Source organism: Rhynchophorus ferrugineus, unplaced genomic scaffold (genome assembly GCF_030347505.1).
Source record: "Rhynchophorus ferrugineus isolate W39M unplaced genomic scaffold, kcgeb_rfMv2 rfM5, whole genome shotgun sequence".
Lineage (NCBI taxonomy): Eukaryota > Metazoa > Arthropoda > Insecta > Coleoptera > Curculionidae > Rhynchophorus > Rhynchophorus ferrugineus.
Genome location: NW_027472584.1, coordinates 28,371,255 through 28,397,115, shown reverse-complemented (window position 1 = coordinate 28,397,115; position 25,861 = coordinate 28,371,255). Strand labels below are relative to the sequence as shown.

Genomic DNA, 25,861 nt, shown 5'->3' with positions numbered 1-25,861 from the left:
TAAAACTTACATTAAATATGAGATGTTATTAAATCTATAGGATTGTAACATAAGATGTATGAAAAAGAATCTTTTTGATTTTGAGCATTTTCCGGTTTCTTCTTTATTTCTACATATTTTGATGCTTCAAATAATAAGAGATAACAGAAATGAATATAGTTCCAGGGATTTGAAGCATACGTGCGTTTTAATACATTCCATTCTAGAAAAGGACGAAACTAGAATATTTCTATTGGTTGACGTAGGGCATTATTGTTGAACTATGTTCCAGCAACTGACCAATGAAAAATCAGTTTCATTTTGCATTTAGCAGTGGGGGTTTTGTTGTAAAAGTGTTGAAAGCTAGGTGGGGTCTTCAGTTAGAGCCAACCAGTTTCATCCATCCTTGCCTGATTGTTCCACTGCAATTGAAGATGATCAGCCATCTTGAGAAGAAGGCTACTTTCGAGAAGCCCCAGGTAAGAAAAATTCTGCTCTAAAATACTGGTCTAAAATTATTTTTTATTTATATGCATAGATTAAATGGATACCTTTGTTGGTCAACATGTTATTCCTGATTCCATGTGTATTGGCGTTCATAGGGTTCCTCACCGGAATTAGAGCTGTAATGGAAGTCAGAGAACTATGCCCCAACAGATCAGAATGCTGCATCATTTCGGCCCCCAAACAGCATCTCCAGGATACCAACAGTTCTACGGTAATCATCAATATGGGTAAGAACACCTTCGAAGAAATTATTAAAAAACTACAATACAACGAAGATAATGGAAAATTCCATAAGGAAACCATTAACGTAACAAATATTGATGGTAAAACCATTTCATTGTCAATAAAATTTGATTATAATAACATAATGGATATATATTCTGATCAGTCTAAAAATGCTAATCCTAATTATTTATCAGAATATATATCTAAAATAGGATATCAGATGGAACTTGAAATATCTGAAGACTAACTGTACAACAAAACACAAAATGTAAAACTTATACAACGACCTGGCTTACCATTGACATTCTAATTATTGTTTTATCCATATATTATTATACTGTTTATATTTTAATTATATTCCGAGTACTATATCAAATTTCCCAATATTAAACCTCCAATTCGAAATTGAGTAAAAATTAACTTAAAATCACTTAAGATTAATTATTTATCAGAATATATATCTAAAATAGGATACCAGTTGGAACTTGAAATATCTGAAGACTAACTGTACAACAAAACACAAAATGTAAAACTTATACAACGACCTGGCTTATCCATTGACATTCTAATTATTGTTTTATCCATATATTATTATACTGTTTATATTTTAATTATATTCCGAGTACTATATCAAATTTCCCAATATTAAACCTCCAATTCGAAATTGAGTAAAAATTAACTCAAAATCACTTAAGATTAATTATTTATCAGAATATATATCTAAAATAGGATACCAGTTGGATCTTGAAATATCTGAAGACTAACTATACAACAAAACACAAAATGTAACAATTATACAACGACCTGGCTTAACCATTGACATTCTAATTATTGTTTTATCCATATATTATTATACTGTTTATATTTTAATTATATTCCGAGTACTATATCAAATTTCCCAATATTAAACCTCCAATTCGAAATTGAGTAAAAATTAACTTAAAATCACTTAAGATTAATTATTTATCAGAATATATATCTAAAATAGGATATCAGTTGGAACTTGAAATATCTGAAGACTAACTGTACAACAAAACACAAAATGTAAAACTTATACAACGACCTGGCTTACCATTGACATTCTAATTATTGTTTTATCCATATATTATTATACTGTTTATATTTTAATTATATTCCGAGTACTATATCAAATTTCCCAATATTAAACCTCCAATTCGAAATTGAGTAAAAATTAACTTAAAATCACTTAAGATTAATTATTTATCAGAATATATATCTAAAATAGGATACCAGTTGGATCTTGAAATATCTGAAGACTAACTATACAACAAAACACAAAATGTAACAATTATACAACGACCTGGCTTACCATTGACATTCTAATTATTGTTTTATCCATATATTATTATACTGTTTATATTTTAATTATATTCCGAGTACTATATCAAAATTCCCAATATTAAACCTCCAATTCGAAATTGAGTAAAAATTAACTCAAAATCACTTAAGATTAATTATTTATCAGAATATATATCTAAAATAGGATACCAGTTGGATCTTGAAATATCTGAAGACTAACTATACAACAAAACACAAAATGTAAAACTTATACAACGACCTGGCTTATCCATTGACATTCTAATTATTGTTTTATCCATATATTATTATACTGTTTATATTTTAATTATATTCCGAGTACTATATCAAAATTCCCAATATTAAACCTCCAATTCGAAATTGAGTAAAAATTAACTCAAAATCACTTAAGATTAATTATTTATCAGAATATATATCTAAAATAGGATATCAGTTGGAACTTGAAATATCTGAAGACTAACTGTACAACAAAACACAAAATGTAAAACTTATACAACGACCTGGCTTATCCATTGACATTCTAATTATTGTTTTATCCATATATTATTATATTGTTTATATTTTAATTATATTCCGAGTACTATATCAAAATTCCCAATATTAAACCTCCAATTCGAAATTGAGTAAAAATTAACTCAAAATCACTTAAGATTAATTATTTATCAGAATATATATCTAAAATAGGATACCAGTTGGATCTTGAAATATCTGAAGACTAACTATACAACAAAACACAAAATGTAAAACTTATACAACGATCTGGCTTATCCATTGACATTCTAATTATTGTTTTATCCATATATTATTATACTGTTTATATTTTAATTATGTTCCGAGAGCTATATCAAATTTCCCAATATTAAAAGGTCTAATTCGAAATTGAATAAAAATTAACTTAAAATCACTTAAGATTAGATTTCTGTTAAATTAAAAAAAATGCAACCATTTGATGTAGCTTTCCGTACTTTTATATACACTTTATCAGTAGTTTGAATTATGTTTAACTTTTATTATTATGTAATCTCTAAATTTTTAAATTTTATTAATTGATACCTTCTGGCATGCATTTTTAATATAGATATTGTCTTATTTAGCCATTATTTGTTAAAGTTATATATTATATTAATAAAGCATCATGAAAAAGCATATTTTTTTAGTATTATTTAACCTATAACTATATTAATCCTACTTGTGAATGATCGAGTACATTCCATGGAAATTAAAAAATAATCATAATAGTAAATGAACAGATTTTATTGTAATATCAATGAACTACATTATATATCAGATCAATATTAAAAGCTCTAAAGTATATAGGAATACATAGTTTTAAAATTAATAAACTAAATACTATAACTCTCCGTAAATATTAAAAACAGCCAATTCTCTTTTAAATCGTTATCTGTTAAAGTTATATATTATATGAATAAAGCATGATGATAAAGTATTTTTTAGTATTATTTGACTTAAAACTATACTAATCCTAAGTGTTGGGGTACATTTTATGGAAATAACAAAAAAACCATAATAATAAATGAGATTTTTTATTGCAATATCAATGAACTACATTATATATGAGATCAATACTAAAAGCTTTCAAACATAGGAATATATATTGTTAAAACTAATAATCTTAAATACTAAAATGACAATCCGTAAATATTAAAAACAGTCAGAACTCTAATAATAATCAATGTTATAGCAGTATTGTTGATGATAGATATTAGTCATATTCTTCAAACTAATATAAGGAATTAAACTTCATACTAGAATAACAATCCGTAATAATAATAATAATAAACATTTAAATGTTATACATTCGAATGTTCAAATTAATATCATAGTAATACTGTTGATAATGAAAAATACTGCTATATTTATAAGTGATATAATGATAAGTAATTAAATATAAAAAAAATTAAGTAACAAATCATATATAAGTATTAAAACAATAGCAATACTGTTGATAACAAATATTGCTCGGATTCTCCAAAGTTTAGCATCATTCAAGTTTGTCATTTGAATGGTAATAGTATGTTTTATGGTAGAGTTGATAGATGATGTTAACAGAATTGCGTTGTCATTAATATAAGTGATATTAAGAGTACCTTTGTCCAAAAAATACGAGTGAGCGTCGCCGAGTTCTAAGAAATGAAAATCAGTTATGTTCGCTAAATCCGGAGATTCTGTGTCTGTCATTTCAGTCCATTCAAGATCATCGTCCGGGAATTTGGTTTGCTTCACCAATAAACCGCTACCCAAATTTTTATATTGGCCAAATATGAGAAGACTTAAGATGATAGACTGGGCCAGTACAATGACAAGAAACGCGATGAAAATGACGTTGTCCCAACTCATCTATATAAGAATATTTGACAAGTATTAGAAATATGTTGGAAAAAAAGGAAATCAAAGTGTTCTTACTCGAATATTGCCGCAGAAGATTCTCTTCCCTGGTTTGCAGAATTTCAGGAGGTGTTTGGAGATCATGATGCAGGTGAATGTTGAACTGGTCAGTGCAAGGGTCACAGTAAGGCTCCCACCTAAAGCCTCTTACTTTTATACCGTGATTCCTACCACTAAGTGGAAAGAAAAGCCATTTCTTGATTGGCCAATCCTTACTTCAAGGTTTAACCAACGCCTTTAGTTCGACCAATGAGAACCACATAGGCCGTCTTTTTTTATTAAAATATTCACGTATACCTCAACACAACCTTTGGACTTAACAATCACACTCTTATCAACATTTATTCAACATAAAGAATTTGAAACATTTCAAAATAAAAAAAAGTATCTTCGATAAATATTCTTGACATCACAAGTCAGTTTTAATTAAAATAAATTTAAGCGTCAGAAATTAAGAGCAAATACTTTTTTCAAACTTTATTATAATTGTTAAACTAGATAACAGATACAAATAAAATTATATCTACTCTGATAAGAATGTTAAAAAATATTTAAAAAAATTAATAGAAACATTAAAAGCAATTAATCTAGTATTAGTATTCCTTTTTGGAATCATAACGTTGGTTTAATATCATTAAAGTCGTTTGTCTCCCTGTTTTATCGTTTCTAGTAATTCGCTGAAGTCGCACTTTCTTCAAGATTAGACCAAACACCGGATTGGTTAAGAATTGTCATGTTCGCTGTATTATCCATGAATGTTTCTTGTTGATATGTATGATTTTGAACTAGCGTGTCTATATAAAAAAGTGTCAGACACAGCCAGATTGTTTTAGAGATCCATTTTATCTATAGAAATAAATGATTACATAATTAAAATCTAAAAATATATGAAAAAAAAAATACAAAGTTTTCTTGATATCCGTATGGTTGTAATAATCCCAAAAGTTGACGGCAAATATTAATTAGTAGACATGATTACTATAGTTAAATGATGGTTATTAATAAAAGTGATGAATTTTTCATTTTAAAGTTTTAGAGCATCCCCCCTATAATTCCTTAAAAATCGCTTGATTCCCTTCCGTCGGTCATTTATTTAATACCAGAAGAACTTAACCAAACTCTCTTTTAATCTCTAAGAATAAGCAGGAAAATTTAATTTATCCCCTTCCCTTACTTCTGAAACATTTTTACAAACTTAATTATGTAATAATAATAGCATTTATGATATTTTTTTACAATTATTGTATGTTTCTCGTTTAAATTATATATTATTTCGACTCAACTGAAAAAAAAAACAAAAAACATTTTTCTACATATTCCTTTATTAAATCAAGCAAAGTTAATATAAAAACAATAACTAAAAGTAAACAAAAATAAGATACACAAGATCTATTAAATTCTACAAATAATATAAGATTCTAGCTGCTAAAAGATTAATAATATAACATAGAGTATAAAAAATGAAGAAAATGAGTAAATATAATTGGTTTAAGTTTTAGTTATATTCATAAAAATGTTAACATCAGAAGAAGAGTTTAATTTTACTGCAAAAATGTTGATTTGGATTGTTTTATTCTCCTTCCAAGAATTCGAATTATTTAAATTGTTTAAATTAATAATTTGAGTGTTAACGAATAATTCATTGTTAGATTCCCAGGAAGGTATTAATAAAATTCCGTTATTATTATCACTAATGTTAAATAAGCCGATATTTTCAACCTGTATCTTGCTTTGGTTGGTATTAAATAAGTTCAGAACGTCTGGTTGTATGGGAATTTCGCGTAAGGTGGTCGTTTCTTGAAATTCTTCGTCGATTGGATCTGTTGTTAGTAGAGGGATGAACCTGGTATTGTATTTTCTTGAACTCAGTCTTCTCTTTTCCTTTGCTTGGGCTGCTAATACTATAAAGGTAACCAAGGTTCCAACACAAATAAACAAGAGGAACCCGGAAAATAACAGGGACGCCCACTCGATCTATACAAGAAACGAACCAATTAAAAATTAGAAAATCAAATAAGATACTTCTTACCCGTTTTTTACCAAAAATGGTTTTATTATGGTGATTGTAGATCATCTTGACGTATTTGTAAATCATGTTGTAGCAAGAAAAGGATTACAATGTAATAATGTCTTTAACTGGAGGCTCAACACTTAAACAGTGCACTCCCCACTTTGGTACCAGCAAAAATGAGGTACTACCATTGGTCGGTGTTATAAGTCAAAGATTATAGAGGAAAGAATGTTCACCAATGGAATCGATATCGTACGTCATTATTCATTCTTAGTACGTTATCTAACGTTAACTAATAACAATTACGTTAAAATATTGGAAAACTGAAACAAAATATTTTGTTACTAGTTTTATTATTAAATTATAGTTTTAATTATCTATAACAAAGTTAAAAAACATCTAATATTATGAAAATTTGGTAATAATCATAATCTTGTTGGAATTATGAATTAATAATCGATGATTTTTTTATCAATATAAGACTTTGTTGTTAAGAAGGTCTTTAAATTATTATTTTAGATAAGAGTTTAATGAAAACGAATAAATTTTTTATAAATTTTTATTGTGAAATTTAGAAAAACCCTACTTATTGTTAAATTACACATTAACAGTGATATAAAGAAATGAAGGAAGTTACAATTCTTCATGATATCTCGCGTGTCTTTTCCAAATAGCTACGAATAAATTATAAAAAGCATATACGCTAACGGACACTATAACAGCTAAAGCAACTCCAAACATAACACTGAGAAAATTGCCATCGATTACACCAGGTCCGTTAATTCTTCTTATTGTCGAACCATCGAAACTAGAGTTTCTTTCGGACATCAATTTTTTCATTCTATTCAATCGTTGTCGTAATACATCGACCGATTCAGACGTTTCCTCTGTGGCCGCGTATGTTTCAGGATTTCTAGCTTCAGCTAAAAAAAAATTAAAATAAAAATTATTCTTTATAAAACGAATGTTTACCAGACGGCAGGTGTTATTGTTGTAACGCTTTTCAATTATCAGAGGTGTTAAATGGGTTCTAATTTGTGGAAGATCAAACGGATAAAGGGTGGGAAACCTTTAACAATTTTTAACAAATAATTTCACAGCCTCCGGGCATTTTTCAATTTGATGCCCTTTCTCTGATGTTGTTTTGATTTTTACGAGGTGAGAAAAAGGTATATAAAGGAGATGATGAGCTTTGTGCTCGAATTAATCTAAAAATCTGTGTTTGATGTTTAACGAGACGTAAATATTCGAGGTAATTTTAATAACGGATTAGGGTGCAATTGCATAATAACGTAAAATAAACCAAAAAAAAAAACAAGTGAATGGGATGCTTACGATTGTTCATGTTTACGTGAAACACGCAGAAGTAGTTTGGTTTGGTAGGCGTAAATTTGGGGTAAAACGAAACTATTGATTATGAGCGAGACACTGGACCAAAATGCAGGAAACTGGTTAAAATAGGGGAGAGAGATGAAGAGATCCAGCGTGAAGGCGTCGCGCGGGAATATGCGCAGTGTAAGGGCAACGTCGTTCCCCAAAGCCCAGAGCATTCTGCCCTGTTTTGTTTGAAAATAAAAAGTCCAACCTTCCCGATTTTTTACGTAACAGTCAAGTGAAAAATCTGTCAAAATTTTTTCAGTATTCATACACGCCTTTCGCTGTAAGTCAATTAAACGATTGATGTTGATTTTGTTGCACATAATTGTTGTTTCACCTGGTTGTTGTTGATAGGAAGAGTGTCCCATATTTCAACTAAATGTGTTGTTGTACCATTTGGCTATATTTGGGATTGATGTTCTGTAGTGCAACATTAGATGTATAAATGTTGTTGAGCCGGTCTCAGATATCGCGAAATCTTTGCGGTTTTTAGCGCACCTCCTCCACCATCGTGTTTGTCCTACAGAAGACGTGATTCGATCGATGATATTAAAGTTAGGTGATGGGGAATGCATTTTGATTTCGATTGACCGAATCGGAATTGTCAAAATTATGGGTCATCGGCGGAATTATCACACGTTTCTGAACATTCGACGTAAGTGTTTTTAGATGATTTGTAGATAGAAAACAACGTCGCGACTGTGGTCCAACATGTTCAAATCTCACATATCGATTTTTCCGAGGATACCGTTGGCCTTGATACACGTGTTTGTGTCCCTCTATTCTTGTAGATTCTTTCAATTGCTCTTTATTTTTCAACACTATTGATCTGTTATGGGATAAGTGAAGTTGCCCGCTGCCCTCATGTTGAAGATACCTGCACGTTTTAAACAATGTGACCTGAGTATTTCCCTAGCGTTTGATTATTGTGACTGCATTGTCAACATGGGTACAAGAGCTGCTGCATGTAAGCAACTTTTTTTCCTTCCTCTTTTACCTCGAGCACTAATGTACTAAATCCTCGTTTAAACCTACAACAAACAAACAACCTTAGACGTTTGTGACATTCACCCCCACCCGAGTGATTCAGTACATTTTTCGCTCAACACTTATTTTATTCTTTATTTATTTATTTATTTCGTTTTCTATCGTCAATTTGATACTCGTACTTAACATGATTCAGTTGGAAAACTAAAATGCCTAACCCACAAAATAACTAATTACCAAACAATCTTTCCAATTTTGTCATGTTTGTATCAAAGCCCTTTGTGTTGTTAGTTGTAATATTGCAAATATCCATCATCGTTTAGCTATAATATACAGATATGCAAATTTTTTAGATAATTTTTTTAAACTCAATAACGATTTGGTTTAATAACTAATTCTTTTAAGTAATCTCAACTATTAGAAAAAATAATATCAGAATAGCATGTATCAGGACTATAAATTCATTTTAAATGATTTACAACAGATGGTGTTACTGTGTATTAAATCGCATCGGGTATATTTGTAATCAACTTCATGCTGAAGCCTTAGAAAGACCAAACAATTTTTTCAGTGCGTTGAAAATATCTGAATTTGCACCGAGAAAATCGCATTTGCGGGAAGTTGTTTACATCTTTACTCCAATTTTAAAAAAATGGCGGATGAAGATCATAGAATACTGTGTGAAGCTTATAAGCTATAGCAACAGTTCTCCGTTGATTTCAACGTGTGAATATTGGTTTTGACGGTTTAAAACTGGCGATTTTTACATTGAAAACAAAGAGCGAGCTGGAATGCCAAAAAATGTAAAGACTAGTATTCTCCAGACCTTACTCTTTCTGATTACTACTTGTTACTTCACTTCTTATGAAGATAGCAAAAAAATGGGTCTATTTATTGTTTTTTCAAGATGCAATCCGTAAATTGCCTCAAAGATGGAAAAAAGTAACGATTATCGATGAACAATACTTTGAATAAAATACATTGTACCGATTTTTTACAATAAAAGCTTCAAATTAAAGAAATCCTTTAAAACTAATTTACGGGCCTAATATTACAAATAAGATAAAATAAATAATTACTGACATTAATAATTAATAAAAAAATATTACAGTACAAGAATAGAGAAATTTTCAACGGCCTCTCTCATTCACCACATCGATTTCATCGGGGTAATCAAGTACTAATTCAGAAACGCACCCCAATCTTACTAGTCATTTAGTTTTGCTTATAATAAGCTTTTTTATTGAAAGCCAATTTAACGAAGACTTCTTTTAATTCCTTTTTCGCACTCTTTCACAAAATGCATACTAAATCATCTTAAATTGGGTCACTATCGGTTCTCTCAAGGTCATCGTGATGAATGAATCCAAAATCTGCTTCCGATTGCTTGTTGATTGAAGTTTTTCTCACATTCTCTTTCATCCGTTATACGGACCTGTCTAATAATATATATATATATATATATATATATATATATATATATATATATGTAATTAACTTCATGCTAAAGCCTTAGAAAGACCAAACAATTTTTTCAGTGCGTTGAAAATATCTGAACTTGCACCGAGAAAATCGCATTTGCGGGAAGTATATCTTTACTTCAATTTAAAAAAAAATGGTGAATGAAGGTCATAGAATACTGTGTGAAGCTTATAAGCTATAGCAACAGTTCTCCGTTGATTTCAACGTGTGAATATTGGTTCTGACGGTTTAAAACTGGCGATTTTTACATTGAAAACAAAGAGCGAGCTGGAATGCCCAAAAATGTAAAGACTAGTATTCTCCAGACCTTACTCTTTCTGATTACTACTTGTTACTTCACTTCTTATGAAGATAGCAAAAAAATGGGTCTATTTATTGTTTTTTCAAGATGCAATCCGTAAATTGCTTCAAAAATGGGAAAAAGTAATGATTATCGATGGACAATACTTTGAATAAAATACATTGTACCGATTTTTTACAATAAAAGCTTCAAATTAAAGAAATCCTTTAAAACTAATTTATAGGCCTAATATTACAAATAAGATAAAATAAATAATTACTGACATTAATAATTAATAAAAAAATATTACAGTACAAGAATAGAGAAATTTTCAACGGCCTCTCTCATTCACCACATCGATTTCATCGGGGTAATCAAGTACTAATTCAGAAACGCACCCCAATCTTACTAGTCATTTAGTTTTGCTTATAATAAGCTTTTTTATTGAAAGCCAATTTAACGAAGACTTCTTTTAATTCCTTTTTCGCCCTCTTTCACAAAATGCATACTAAATCATCTTAAATTGGGTCACTATCGGTTCTCTCAAGGTCATCGTGATGAATGAATCCAAAATCTGCTTCCGATTGCTTGTTGATTGAAGTTTTTCTCACATTCTCTTTCATCCGTTATACGGACCTGTCTAATAATATATATATATATATATATATATATATATATATATATATATATATATATATATATATATATATATATATATATATATATATATATATATATATATATATATATATATATATGTAATTAACTTCATGCTAAAGCCTTAGAAAGACCAAACAATTTTTTCAGTGCGTTGAAAATATCTGAACTTGCACCGAGAAAATCGCATTTGCGGGAAGTATATCTTTACTTCAATTTAAAAAAAAATGGTGAATGAAGGTCATAGAATACTGTGTGAAGCTTATAAGCTATAGCAACAGTTCTCCGTTGATTTCAACGTGTGAATATTGGTTCTGACGGTTTAAAACTGGCGATTTTTACATTGAAAACAAAGAGCGAGCTGGAATGCCCAAAAATGTAAAGACTAGTATTCTCCAGACCTTACTCTTTCTGATTACTACTTGTTACTTCACTTCTTATGAAGATAGCAAAAAAATGGGTCTATTTATTGTTTTTTCAAGATGCAATCCGTAAATTGCTTCAAAAATGGGAAAAAGTAACGATTATCGATGGACAATACTTTGAATAAAATACATTGTACCGATTTTTTACAATAAAAGCTTCAAATTAAAGAAATCCTTTAAAACTAATTTATAGGCCTAATATTATAAATAAGATAAAATAAATAATTACTGACATTAATAAAAAAAATATTACAGTGCAAGAATCGAGAAATCTTCAACGGCCTCTCTCATTCACAACATCGATTTCATGGGGATAATCAAGTATTAATTCAGAAACGCACCCCAATCATACTAGTCATTTAGTTTTGCTTCTAATAAGCTTTTTTATTGAAAACCAATTTAACGAAGATTTCTTTTAATTCCTTTTTCGCCCTCTTTCACAAAATGAATACTAAATCATCTTAAATTGGGTCACTATCGGTTCTTTCAAGGTCATCGTGATGAATGAATCCAAAATCTGTTTCCGATTGCAAGTTTTTCTCACATTCTCTTTCATTCGTTATACGAACCTGTCTAATAATAGAAATACTCCAACCGGTGACAATACGGACAGACAATTAAGGAAATTAATCATTTTTAATAAAGCTGATATCTAATGATATTTACCTCCGGTATTTTTATTTATTTACTTTCTCATTGTATACTCCGTGTGTCCTATTTTCGCGTTAAAAATCTTAAATATAGTTACCTGAGTTTTGTACAAAGAGACGTTATATTTGATGATATCTCTGTCATGAGCAGAAGACATACAAATTCTAGTAGAAATGATTTGTTTTATTATAAATTATACTGCAATAATTTAATAAACCATAACATCAAATAAAATGAATAATTTAATTGCACAATTCTAAATAATAATATAGCGATAACCAAATAAAATCCTTAATTGAAAATAAAAATTTCATAAATCCATTGTCTAAAAAATATGCATATACGTGCAAGTGTTATCATAAGAAAAACAACTTCATTTTTAGCTGGCATAGTCATTGTCGTGCCTCGATTCACTCAACGCTTTTAATCAAGTTGTAATACAATAACGTGGCAATTATCATTTTAAATTCTTTTGGGCTTCCAACCCATTGTTCCACGCTTGTCTATATGTTCATAATCTATTTGAAACGATTTTTGTGGAAAAAAACACATTTTTCTTTATCTACATTTGAAAGAAAATGTCTCATCAATACAGAAAAAACACGTGTAGATGATAAGATTAATGTATTTTTGAACGGAATTACTTTTTCTATACGTTATATTCTTCGGAACAATTGAATATATTTAATAAAGAGTAGTGTACTCGAAATTAAATTAATTAATATTGGATATGTTCAATTGTATGTAGGAAATTAATTTCTTTGATGTATAACGAATATGTCGAAGGAAATGTGCTTTATATCGAAATAATGTCTTGATTAGTTACAGCTAAAATACGCAACCTCTATGAATATCAACTTCGACTTATGCAGGGTATTTTACCTCCACCTTCTGGAGTTGACATAGCAATCACAATAAAATACATCTCCCAAACTCTATTAAGTACGTAATTTTGTTTCCTTTAAATACCCGATATAACAATCGATAATAACAAAACTGTAATTTATTATTTATCGGGAACCAAACAATTTTAATTGATTACATTTTTTATGCATCATCGTTGATGCAAGTTTCACGCGAGAGTACAATTTGGAACAAATTTATAAATATTAAAAAATGATTTTTGGAAATTTCATCCAAGATCAGATGCATTATTATTTCTTTTATATTTTATTTTCCAAAGATAAACAAGACCTCAATTATCTAGTCATTTTAATTTAATAAGACGATTTACCGGGTTGAAGGGTACTCTTAATTAAACCTACTTATGTGGCGTGTTCATTTTAAGTTTTATAAAAACATTAATTACATAATTTTATTGTATTATTAATATTGATTTGTATTTATGTTGATTTTTGTTTTGGAAATTTAAGATTTTATGTGAATAATGATTTTTAGTTGTTTCTTCTTGTAAATTCGAGTTTATCCCGTTTTCAACAGATAATAGGAAAGAAAAAAAATAGAAAAATAAGTTACAGTTTTGTTGTTTATATTCACCAATGGCTGGTTTTGAAAGTGTCATTAACAAAAAAACTTTTAGGTGTTCTTAAGGATGTTAAAAATTCCCCCTTTGATCTTTTGAAAGACCCAGAAATGGATGGAGTCCGCATTGGACTATTTCCAAGTTTGGATTACAAAGGTCTTTATAATTCTATTATACCTTTAATTGAAGTTGCACCACTTATAACAAACGGGCTTCATGGTAATTGTGGGAGTGTTGCCCTAGTGGATATATCTAACATTTGTATTTTTAGCGTTCGGTCAGGCATTGTTACAATGCCTTGGATGCCTTTTGCCCTTTTTAGAGCACGATTTGATAGATAATTTGCCATACCTAACAGCTTCTACTATTGCTGTCCTACCGCCAAGCTTACATCAAGAAATTATAAATACTTTGTGTTACTACATTCTTCCTTTCACTATAAGTAATTAAAATGATGTCGTCCTGATATTATAAAAGTATAATATCGACTATATTTCCAGCTCGCCATGATCCTAAACAACCAGATATTTGCCAATCAGTTTCATCGGTTATAATGATGATTTTCCAATATTCTACTAACCCAGCTCATCACTGTCAGCTTTTGGAATGTCTAATGACGTTGAAGCAAAACATTTTGAAAGATATGCTTAGCGCCATCGCTTACGGAACATCAAATACTCGCGCTTCAGCTGCCAAACTCTTGTTTTACTACTGGCCCACTTTCAATGCAAATTTATTTGACAGGAAAAATTTAATTTGCAAATTCGCCGGTATGTGGTTATTGAACTTTTACGATGAAATACGATAACATATTTTAGATCCAACTCCGTTTGTGTGCCAACGAGATAAATGTCCGAATTCGGGAAATGCAGAAGCGGCGAAAGTTTGCTACGATCACTGTATAGCGACTACGTTTTCCACCGATATTCCTCCACCTTTATATCTTTGCATTGAATGCGCCAACGAGATACACCGTGAACATCCCAACCAAAGCTTTTTCGATGTCCTGCACCCCATGCAACAAGTTTCGATGATTTGCGAGAATAAAGTAAATGTTGTTATTACAGAAAAACCATTTTTTTTTATTTTCGTCGGTAGAATTGCAGATCGACCGATAAAGCAGCAATATCCATATGTTTTGCAACTGAATGTGCTTCTTATAATGGAAATCATCCAATCAGATATTGCGAACAGTGTCATAACAACAGGCACAATTCCAGAAGAGGAGGTGACCATATCGTTCATAAAGCTATACCACCAACATGGGAAATGGATCCTGAAATGCAAACATGTATGGTGGAAGCAATTGTAAGGCAAGTTTCTCCGCCTAAAGCTAACATATATTTATCATAATTAATATTTTATCGACTTTTAGTCTACTAACAGAGGCGAGGATACCAGCAAATGAATTAAAGGACATCGATAAAAGAGAAATAGACGAGAAAAGCGAAAAGAAAGATTCAAAAGAGAGCAAAGATAAAGAGAAAGATGGGAAAAGTCCGATTCCCGCAATAGACAATATTACCGTAGAAGAGCGGCAACTATTAGGAAGATACGGCGTTTGGTTGCTAGTAGGAAGATGTAGTCCAGATGAAAATACGAAAATTGAAATATTGGGACGTTTATTGGCAATGATATTTCATTGGTTTCATATGACAGCATATTCATATGATGGTAAAAAGTGTCCTTCTTGTGTTGTCCCACTGGATAATTAAGTTTTTTGTTATACAGGACGAGAAGAAAGCGCATTGGAAAAACTAAAAACCGTAGATGTCTGTGGTTGGTTAAAAGAAATAAGCAAAACCCACTATAATTTATTTGTATCGTGCCTTTTACCACATCCACCAGACTATGCAAGAATTGGAGGCCACTGGTAAGGGACATCATAAAATATGTATTCAACTATCCTATTATCTTCTTTCCTTATTACAGGGATACACTAGCAACTAAAACAACACACCTGAAAGAAGGTTTAGACCGCTTATTCTGCCTCGTGCCTTATGATGTAATAACACAGGAAATATGGGACTTTATAATGCCGCATTGGATGGAAGCCACTGTTGATGGCGTACCTGAAAAAGAACTTCCCGAACTCAAAATCGTCTTAAGCAAAATACTGGACCCTGACATGAGTCCCTTGGGTTTCGATCCAAAGAAAATGTACCATTTTGTCGCGACTAGATTTCAAAAAACTAACGCTAAGGTCCAACAACAGGCACTCAAATGGCTTCAAGTAATTTCAAGACTTTTCATTAACCGTTAATTTATCTTATGTAATTTAATTTTAGACATTGACGTTATTGGAGATATCAACTCCTCTCCATCTTCTGTTCTCCATATTTGGTGATGGTGTAACTAGTATGAAAGAAGGAGCTCATTGCGATACTGTCCTTATTGAACAACCAGCCGATTTACAACATGGAGGCGGAGAAAATAAAAAAGACTCGTTAAGTAAGGAAAATCAATAATTCAACATTATACATCATTTAAAAATTGGTGTTATTTTAGCAAGAGAAGATATACAATGTGATGATTCAGCCAAAACATCAATATCTGAGGATGAGAACGTGATGACCAAGTCACAGTTTGAAACCGAAGCCGAGAACAACTTATGTTGTTGTATATTAATGTTGGATATACTCTTAAAACAAATGGAGCTTCAAGAAATCGATAAGCACACGGGTTTAAACTCGTCATTATGTAAAAACGTGTGTTCGTTGCTTAAAAGTATGATAACAGCTTCGTGGAGCAGTTCTCACACGTGTTCATCGAAAACAGAATGCACTTATTGCGAATGTAGTATAATGTGGCATCAACTGGCGTATGAACTTGTGATTTACTTATCACCCGTTACACTTGCCCATCCACCAGATGTAAGTTTTAAAAATGGCAAATGTTTTGGTCGAAAAATGTTGAATCTAAATTCGGACTCCGATAAATTTCTGTTTTAAACATAAAAAAAGTTTAATAATAAACATTTTTCGGACATTTTATGGGGCTTTCAGTGTGGATGGGTCGATGTTATCAGCCTGTAGTGGTCTGGTGCTTATTATTATGATTATCTTCAGCAGGACGGCACGTACTTTCCACTTGTGACGCCACGCTATCGGTATCGATTCAACATGTTTTATCTCATCCGCACAGCTGATTTCATTCAGTTTCAACATCGGCCCTCCCTTAGTGGAAAATCCTATATTATATAACAGTGTGGATGGAGTATTTTATGATTGAAGCAGTATTGTTCATTTCAGCCACCTACCGAAACCGATTCAGACGATCTACATAGCAGGAAAAGTCCCCCAGAAAGCGACAAGAAGGAGAAATCAAGCGAAGTCGTGCTGAATATGCCAATACCAGACGTTCATTCCGTAGGAGGCGTTTTAGTTCATATGCCGCACGTGTGTTCTGTACGAATTTTACAGCATAACTCAAACCAAGGCCATCAGCACCTTAAATCCTTACCCTATTGGGTACAGCTTAGTCCCTTCTTGGTTTGAGCTATATTATTGGCCAAACTCACTTGATTCTGAATATAACGGAACTCCCTTTCAGATTATGACAGCGACCGTTGAGACAGTATCAGAACAATTGGATCTCGCTTCAATTATGCCAGCAGATAAAGTCGTTTCAGCTGTTACAAGAGCAATAACCTTATCCGAAACTGATATAGGTAAAAGTAAAAAATTCCGATCGAATTTTAAATGCACTTAAAAAACTAATTTGAAATTAATGAATATGTCGTATTATTTAGCTACAGCAACAGCATCTGTCACGAAATCTCAAATACCAACGTTAGGCGAGAACAACGAACAAGGCGATTCGGATTCAGAAGATTTAGATTTTTGGCAAACCTCTGTAGGAAAATTCAAATTCTCCCTCGATGATTTACCGGAACCCATTCAATATATACACCAACTACTAATAGATTTATCTAAAGTTAATACGCCAGATATATTGTATTACATGCTTAAGTGCCTAAATATTCTCATCTTGTATGGTGATGCTTGTACTAAAGCTTCGAAAGAGCACAAGGGTTTCTTTATCTGGTGTCAAGAACATCTTATTATTAGAAAGTAAGTGTGAACTAAACCGAATGTATTTCTTAACACATTTCATGTTCTTCAATAGTCTATGGAACTTGTTGAATTCAGACCATTCTCATATATGTCAAGAAGCAGTGCCGCTGCTTCTTCATTGTATTACTTTACCAGCTGGACCAGATGTATTTTGGCGAATCATTCAAGACGATTTTCACAATCAAGATTGGAGAGTCAGATTTACGGCAGTGGAGAGGGTTACAGTTTTAGCAAGATTTATGGCTGATTGTCCGTTGAGAAACCAAATGCAGCTGCAAGCAGCCCTAGCCAATGCTTTTTGTTATTTAATTTCAAGTATCGACGATCCAAATGTTTATGTAGCACAGCGCGCTACATTATATCTGGGAACTATACACGATTTTGCTATCAGAGTAAGTGAAAAACTTAAAATTAATATTAATAATATTAAGCAGTATATATTAATTAAAACCTTTTACTTATTTATTCAACGAATTATCGCGGAAAAATATATCGATATTTCTTTTTAAATGTATCTATTTTTTTCAATACCCAGGAAAAATATCAATATTAAGAAAGAACATATTGGAAAACAATAACATTTCATATATCGGTCCGAAACCGAATGAATATGTCGATATTCGTTAAATATTTTTTTATAAAAAGCGATTTTAGTATCAGAAACCTCATAAACCTTTAAAATTAAACGTCGGAACCGGCCTGAATCTCTAATGGTGTATTATATATTTTCATATATTTGATTATTTATATGATATTTTTGAAATAATTGATGTTTTTCTGCCTACCATCTGTAACTATTGCGAAACGTAGGCTAGTTTTCACTACATAGTATAAAACAAAGTCGCCTTTTCTGTCCCTATATCCCTATGTGCGCTTAAATCTTTAAAACTACGCAACGGATTTAGATGCGGTTTTTTTCAATAGATAGAGTGATTCAAGAGGAAGGTTTATATGTATAATACATGCATAATATACTAAGGCAACATTGTTAATTTTAGAGGTTTCTAACGTGATATCGTAAATTAACCTATTTTTTTAGGCTTATTTAGCAATTAGCAAAAACGCTGCCTAACCCTACGAGTTAGATCAAATTAATATACTACAGTATTATACACCATAAAAAGGTCTACAAAAAAGTCCGCTATGGTATATGTTTATCTTTTAGGGATAACCCACCTTAACCATTTTTATTGTTTACTTTTTACGTGAGAAAATGGCTTATTTACGAAGCTATTTTAAGCAATACGGCATTAATCCTTATCGAATTAAGTACCTTAAATACAGTGTGCAATTAATATAGATCAATATGGTTCCTTACAGCATGTAAATTAAACAAATATTTTCGGAGATATTACATATTTAAAATTTGCGTTTAAAAATGTATAATGTAATAAAAATTGTATGAATTTAGATATTCCAACGACAGCAGGAAATCTTCATAGTAAGTATAGGGGAAGAGGAATTGTTTTACTCCAAATTTAATGCGTGCAGGCCAAGGGCAGTAATGAATGAACCAAAAATACTGGATAGATTTTAATCATGTTTTCATTGAGTGCCCGTGCAAAGTCGGAGCGGGCCGCTATGTTTTTATATACAACGTTCATATTTTTTCTGTAGTGTATTTAATTTAGTATCAGCATTGCACCCGTGCGAAGCCGGGGCGGGTCGCTAGTAGTCAATAAAGACATGTCTAATGCGGAAACCAATATTTTAGTATTAACAATAATTAAAAATTAAAAATTATAGAAGTTAAACTAACTAATATTATAAATGTTAATTAATTTTAGTCACTAATAATGTGCTTAGAAACACAATTTGATGCAGTCATCCTAGATAGACCTATGGTATTACAATCAATATATCAATTGCACAATTCTTTGAGCGAAAGAAAAATATTAAATTGGGATTTCTTTCTTAACCGTTTCGATACCCTATTCATAGAGGCGCAGATCGCACTTGAAAAAGCTGGCGACATTAGTTGCGTCAGAGGTAATCAATGAAATTTTGTGACCGTATTTTTTAAAACAAATAGCAATCATTGTTCGTAGATTTAAAAAATACTGACGTAAATAGTGAGGCGTTTATTAGAAAACTACACCGAGCTAATGACGCCTTATCTGGATTGAATGAGGGTAGTATCGCGAGTTCGGTGAAGACTTTAAGCGCTAGTTTTGGAACGAAATGGCCGTACAAACGAACCATGTCAGCTCCGGCATCGATAATACGTCACCAAGAGAGCAAATCAGGTGAGAATCATTCCTGGATGACATGCATTTTATGTATATGGAGTTTTTTGATAGTGTACGTCCCTGAAACAAAAGAGAAAGTATATAGTCGTCAATATTCAGCTCCAATTTTGAAACGAAAGAGTTCTCGCTTTGGACTGGGTCAGTTTCTAGGCATTAGTAACAGCATTCCAGGTAGAAAATAGAATAGGGTCTTGCTTAGTAGCCGCATGATTGTCATTGATCAAGTTTTGGTACAAAACTACAAAATCGATTTGTAGTTTGCAGCATTTTGCAGGTTCTTTTCTTTACTTATCACGAATCAGTTTTTAACAGGAAATAACAATGTTATCAGTGTCGATTTTACAACCAACTTATCACACGCCGATAACACATGAATACGTTTTGCCAACAAGAAATGCATGACGATGGAGAATCTATATTTATACAGGGTGAACATTTTTTTCTCGGCTATATCTTTCGACAGAATTACAAAATAATAGTTTTAAGTCAAAAATACGAATGATAATCATTTTGTTCATCACATAAAATAGATTTTTTATTTGAAAATGTCGATTCCTTGAGAAATCCCTCAAAGTAATTATCAAATAACGAAAATATAAATGTTAGTATTATTTTATAATTTCTTTGGGTTATTAGATATTTATTTTACCCTACCCTGTTCGTTTTATCTATTATATTTAACATCAGTAATATACACAGATGATGCATGATATAGTGAAAACAGCTTGGCACAATATTTATAGCTGATTCACATTTGTATTATTAATAAATTGTTTGTTGATATTTTATATCCAACTAATTATATTTTATATTAAATACAGATGGTCATATGCATTCATTAAATGTTGTCGATGATCACAATTTAACAACATTCCTTCAGAAAATCATTGATCTCGAAGAAGCTGATAAAGAAACCATTCATCTTCTGATATTTCTTCTCATGCAGTTCCTATCTAGATCGGACCAAGCATTTCCTGCGGATGAGAAAAATTTAGCGCGAACTCAAACGATTGTTTTGAAGCATTTATGGCTCCTTTTAGGTAAATTATACTAAACTTATATATATTATATATGCATAACTATGGTTTTACACAGGTTATAGTCAAACTGATCGTGGCATCTACCTTCCACCACAAAGTCTACGTGCATCACCAGCTTTTAATGTATTTCTCGTCAACCTACCACAAGTTATGGACCAAAATCATCTTATGGGAAGAATATTACTTCCAACATGTTTAATTATTTTGCAATATGCTCCATCTCCTTATTATATTCCTAGTGCAATGGATTTTCAACAACCTTTATACAGTCTGTGGGCTTTGGAGCCTCATACAAGAAAACACTGGTTGATGTCGTTAGTTGTTCTTTTATATAAGGTAATACTAATGAAATTCTTGGAGAGAATTTAATAAAATATTTTTACAGTACCAATACAATCAACAGCCTCACTGTATGCAACTCACAGCTTTGATTCGGATCGTTTTAAATACTTTGGATTCACAACATCATCACTGCAGGAGAATACCTGCTACTATTATTATGGGCCAACAACCATCGCGATCCAGAGGTACTGAAACAAATTCGGCATCATTTTTTAACAATGAACATCGTGATTTTTCAGATGTGAGTCAACCATCTTTAGGAACGGAAATCGATCATCCAGAAAGAACAACTCCTCCATTATCTCCTATGTATTCATCAGATGGGCAATCAATACAAGTATCGTTAAGTTCGAAAGGTGGTAAAGTACAAGTATCGTATACAAAACCTTCATCAATGACCAGTATGGAAACTCACTGGGAAGAAACTAACCAAAGTGACAAATACATGGATAAAAAATGGGAGAGAAACTTCAAAAAGCAAACTGATAAAATTAGCATAGATGACGATACTGAAAGCGAATTAATAGCAATACCTGAAAGTGATATTTCTGATAGTACATTACAAGGAAGCGTTCAAGACTCCTTCGAAGAAGGTGAGTTTATTCCTGCAAGTCACTTAGATAGTTTAATTATACGACTTGTTTAAGCATTAAGTGATAATTCTGGACCAGGAATAAGTAAACAATTAACTGAAAAAGCTTTGGTTAATCGTTCTCCAAAAGAAAGTATTTCCAGTTTAATAGAAATGAAAAAAATATGCAATAAAAACCGACCAGTATGGATAATAGGAAGTGAGGAAGATTCAATTAGATCATGTGACAATAAAATGCAGGATATAGCTAAAGCAAAAATGGATTTTAACAAAAACTGTACTAGAATAAAATCTACCTCAAGTAGTACATCGATAAATATGACAAACGGTATATGTTTTTCGTTGGCCATCATAAAATAACTAATATTAGATGTTTATAGGTTCTAGTATGCATGCAGCGAAAACTGCTAATTCAACCTCTCACAGACAAACAAACTCTTCAATAAATACTACTTGCAAATCAGTACCACTGGGCAGACACAAAAAAATAATTGAACCTAGTATAACACCAGTTTGTACCCCCGTCTCGGACTGTGATAGTAATAAAAATAATCTACCAGCTCCTGCAATGGAAAGACTTTTACCTATAGGACCAATTAAATCTCCAGGTACAAAAAACATTATTTTTTCACACGTCTAATACCAAGCTCTTAATAAATAACCTGCTATTAATTACTTTATACTTATTGCAGATTTAGATGATGTTTTTTCACCATTAGAGCCTCAACTAGAAATACCCACACAAGAAAGGTTATTGCCTATAGGATCACATACAAAAGACATATCGCAACTTGTTGAAAAAGTTAAACAGGCTCTTAATATCAACGCGCAATTGGGAAAGACTCAGAAAAAAATTGATTATTCAGATAAAAAGATCGAACCTAGCACGTCACAAACCCATAGCCCCAGGAAACTTATAAAACAGGTTGCACTAGAGAGCCCTCCGAATTTGTACGAAAGCGATGATAATGGAAATGGGATTGACAATTATTTAAAAAGTATTAAAGTCGAAAGTCAAAGTAACGCTAACAATACAAAGTAGAAACATATCTGATTTAAATATTTTTAGAAGATGCTATAGTCAATCACCGGCAACGAATTAGAAAACCCGGCCCCTTCACCATGAGTTCACAACAGCAACAAAAACCAAAAGTGCCTGGTGCTTGGTTAATGAGTTCTCAATTAGCTTCTCCTAAAACGGAAAGTGAGTTTTCGATGTAACATAATTGAAAAATAAAATAATTAAACGATTTTAGCTACTTTTGATACGAAGCAGAGTTCATATAGGATAGGAGATGAATGCGTAAAAGAGCGATGTTCGGAATGTGGAACAGTTAGAGAAATGTATAGCGATGAAGAAGTTGGTTTATGTATCGTAGCTCTAGGGACCTTCATCCATAGAGAACCTAGTCTGGCGGCACCGTTATTGCCCGATATATTGAGCATAGTTGCAAAGTAAAAAGATAAACACATTGATACAAACAAAAATTAAAGAAAATCATATTTCAGAATTGCCACTAATGCTTCATATCCTTGGCAGTGTGAAAGCAGTATTCATTTACCTGGAGGTTGTGTCAGTGTAGCTCACCAATTTCTAAGATGTGTTCTTCATCAATTAGCACCAAATGGTATCTTTATGCAAATGTTTCAAACAAAAGCATCGGGTAAAATTACATACTGCCCAACATTAAATATAGATCATAATATTGATTTTATCTTATTTTAGAACATGTGAGATTGCAATTCTTTAAGAGTGTGATTCAAGCTCTTGTAGATTTTAATGAACTGAATCCAGTAGCTCCACTACAACTACTTTTAGAGAATTTAAATTCAAAAAAGACTTTACCAGTTGATTTGATGCCAACTATACTTTCTAATATGGCATCCTATCTCAACTGTTTACCACTGGAAGCTGCGTTGGGACCCACAACCCCTATATGGAGTACAGTATTGCAACAATTGGAAATATTATATCGAAAATTATTATTTATGTTAAATGTTCTGGATGATGTCACTCCTTTGTTAAATATTATGGCATCGGTTTTTAAGATGCCCTTGATAACACAATTTAAGGTAATTGCAATCAATCACTAAAATTAATAGATATCTATGAAATCGATATTTTTTAGGGGATCTTAGAACCATTTTCCAAAGTATTAAGTTATGCAATACAAACTCATACTTTAAAGTACAACGTACTGGTGGAGATTTGTTATCTTTGTAACAAAGCATTCACGAAAGATAGAGATAAATTAATATTCAGTAGGATGGTTGTATTTGAACTAGTACAAGTATTAAAATTTAAAACAATAATACCTGATTCGAATTTATTAATGCTTATAAATTTGGTTCTACAGGTAGATCAATGAAAATATAATTATGATTTTAATTCCTAACTGAATAAACCATTTTTAGGATGTAGGTGGTCATATCCCCTCAAATGTTGTAATAAAAGATAGCAATTTATTTTCATTTGACTGTTCACCTGCTTATAATACTGGCATATCTGAATGTATGAAATTAAATCTCGTCGATATATTAGAGTTTTTATCAGATTTTCATACAATATCAAAGATGAAAGTAAATATAAATTTACTATTTCTTATTTTACTTTCTCTAAATTAAATTAATTTCAGAGTTATTGTAAAGGAATTGGTGTAGGATTAAACGACGACACATTAGGAGGAATCATAAAATGTAGCGTCGCTCAATATTTAGCTTTAGAGATAACTAAAGGTAATGGCAGAGATAACAGAGCCGTAACACGATATTTCCCTTGGTTATACAGTGCATCCGCATCACAGCAAAATCCTAGGGAATTTGTAGAGTGTATAGGTCACATAAGACTATTATCATGGTTATTATTGGGATCTTTAACACATACAGCATTACAAGGCAAAAGCAACACAGCAATGTTAAGTCAACCTATCCCTCAAGAAGCTTCATGTCAGATAGCTGATAATATTCAAGTTATAATGTCAGGGTTCGCTGAACAACCTAAAGCAAGCGTTCTACACATGTCTTCATTATTTCACGCATTTATTCTCTGTCAACTATGGACCGTTTATTTGGAACAAAGTTTAAATCATCATATTCCAATTACTGAAGCATATAACATAACAATGAATATTCTTTTCGATTTCTGGGGGAAAGTTACACCATGTATTCTACAGCTAATCCAACAATCAAAAACAGTAAGTCATTCAGTAAATTACCAAACATCACTTATTTTTTATTATAATATTTTAGTTAAGCGAAATTGTAAGTCTACATTTTTTAAGTATGTTGGAAGCTCTTATTGAATGTCAATCTACATTTGTTGCAAAATTGTTACCTCTATGGACCCCAGTGCTATTATCCAGTCAAATTCAGGTAGATATTCAGGTTTTCATTGACATTACTGTTATTTTATTTTATTTAATTATCTATTGATTTTTAGTTACCGGGTCATTTACAAGTCCGTTTGCAAAACTGTCGAAATTTTCCTCCAACAATTTACCAAGATGTTTCCAATGAAAAAATTAAATTGAGCCATCTTTACAATCCCATGTTACTAAAATGGTTACAAAGATTACAATTTAAAATGGGCCAGATAGAATTACAGTCCTCTACAGCCACTCAGTTTTATTCATTGTAGTTATCATCATAGCTCATTATATTAATAAATAATGTTAAAGCTATCAATTATTATAGGAATAACTAATATAGGAAAAATTGTGTACATTTTTTTATATTCAAAAATTAGTTGTGTATT

General features: G+C 31.3%; 3 protein-coding genes and 1 long non-coding RNA gene across 4 annotated transcripts; 2 read left to right on the top strand and 2 right to left on the bottom strand.

Moving 5' to 3' along the window:
- Positions 1 to 291: 291 nt before the first annotated feature.
- On the top strand, positions 292 to 1,049 carry LOC143197686 (uncharacterized). Its single transcript, XM_076406313.1, has 2 exons — positions 292 to 458; positions 518 to 1,049. Exons 1-2 carry the CDS (start codon positions 414 to 416, stop codon positions 956 to 958), a joined length of 486 nt encoding a protein of 161 aa, XP_076262428.1. The 5' UTR covers positions 292 to 413; the 3' UTR covers positions 959 to 1,049.
- Positions 1,050 to 6,331: 5,282 nt separating this feature from the next.
- Positions 6,332 to 6,816, bottom strand: LOC143197158 (uncharacterized). Its single transcript, XR_013005938.1, has 2 exons — positions 6,485 to 6,816; positions 6,332 to 6,429 (listed from the first exon to the last, which is right to left on the bottom strand). It is a non-coding gene; the product is annotated as an uncharacterized LOC143197158 (long non-coding RNA).
- A 9-nt stretch (positions 6,817 to 6,825) lies between these two features.
- Positions 6,826 to 7,945, bottom strand: LOC143197156 (uncharacterized). Its single transcript, XM_076405374.1, has 2 exons — positions 7,802 to 7,945; positions 6,826 to 7,389 (listed from the first exon to the last, which is right to left on the bottom strand). Exons 1-2 carry the CDS (start codon positions 7,809 to 7,811, stop codon positions 7,100 to 7,102), a joined length of 300 nt encoding a protein of 99 aa, XP_076261489.1. The 5' UTR covers positions 7,812 to 7,945; the 3' UTR covers positions 6,826 to 7,099.
- A 75-nt stretch (positions 7,946 to 8,020) lies between these two features.
- Positions 8,021 to 25,847, top strand: unc79 (UNC-79 domain-containing protein). The gene is given in 33 exon segments (XM_076405375.1): positions 8,021 to 8,810; positions 13,148 to 13,267; positions 13,866 to 14,027; positions 14,080 to 14,250; positions 14,309 to 14,856; positions 14,907 to 15,121; positions 15,184 to 15,681; positions 15,741 to 16,041; positions 16,097 to 16,259; positions 16,317 to 16,681; positions 17,060 to 17,215; positions 17,361 to 17,478; positions 17,560 to 17,881; positions 17,937 to 18,276; positions 19,672 to 19,873; positions 19,933 to 20,130; positions 20,185 to 20,271; positions 20,955 to 21,173; positions 21,229 to 21,509; positions 21,559 to 21,700; positions 21,755 to 22,108; positions 22,163 to 22,435; positions 22,488 to 22,715; positions 22,800 to 23,126; positions 23,177 to 23,311; positions 23,364 to 23,562; positions 23,617 to 23,771; positions 23,834 to 24,180; positions 24,237 to 24,464; positions 24,523 to 24,687; positions 24,744 to 25,301; positions 25,357 to 25,479; positions 25,547 to 25,847. Coding segments are annotated over 33 exon segments (8,001 nt in total). The 5' UTR covers positions 8,021 to 8,707; the 3' UTR covers positions 25,745 to 25,847.
- The last annotated feature ends 14 nt before the right edge of the window (positions 25,848 to 25,861 follow it).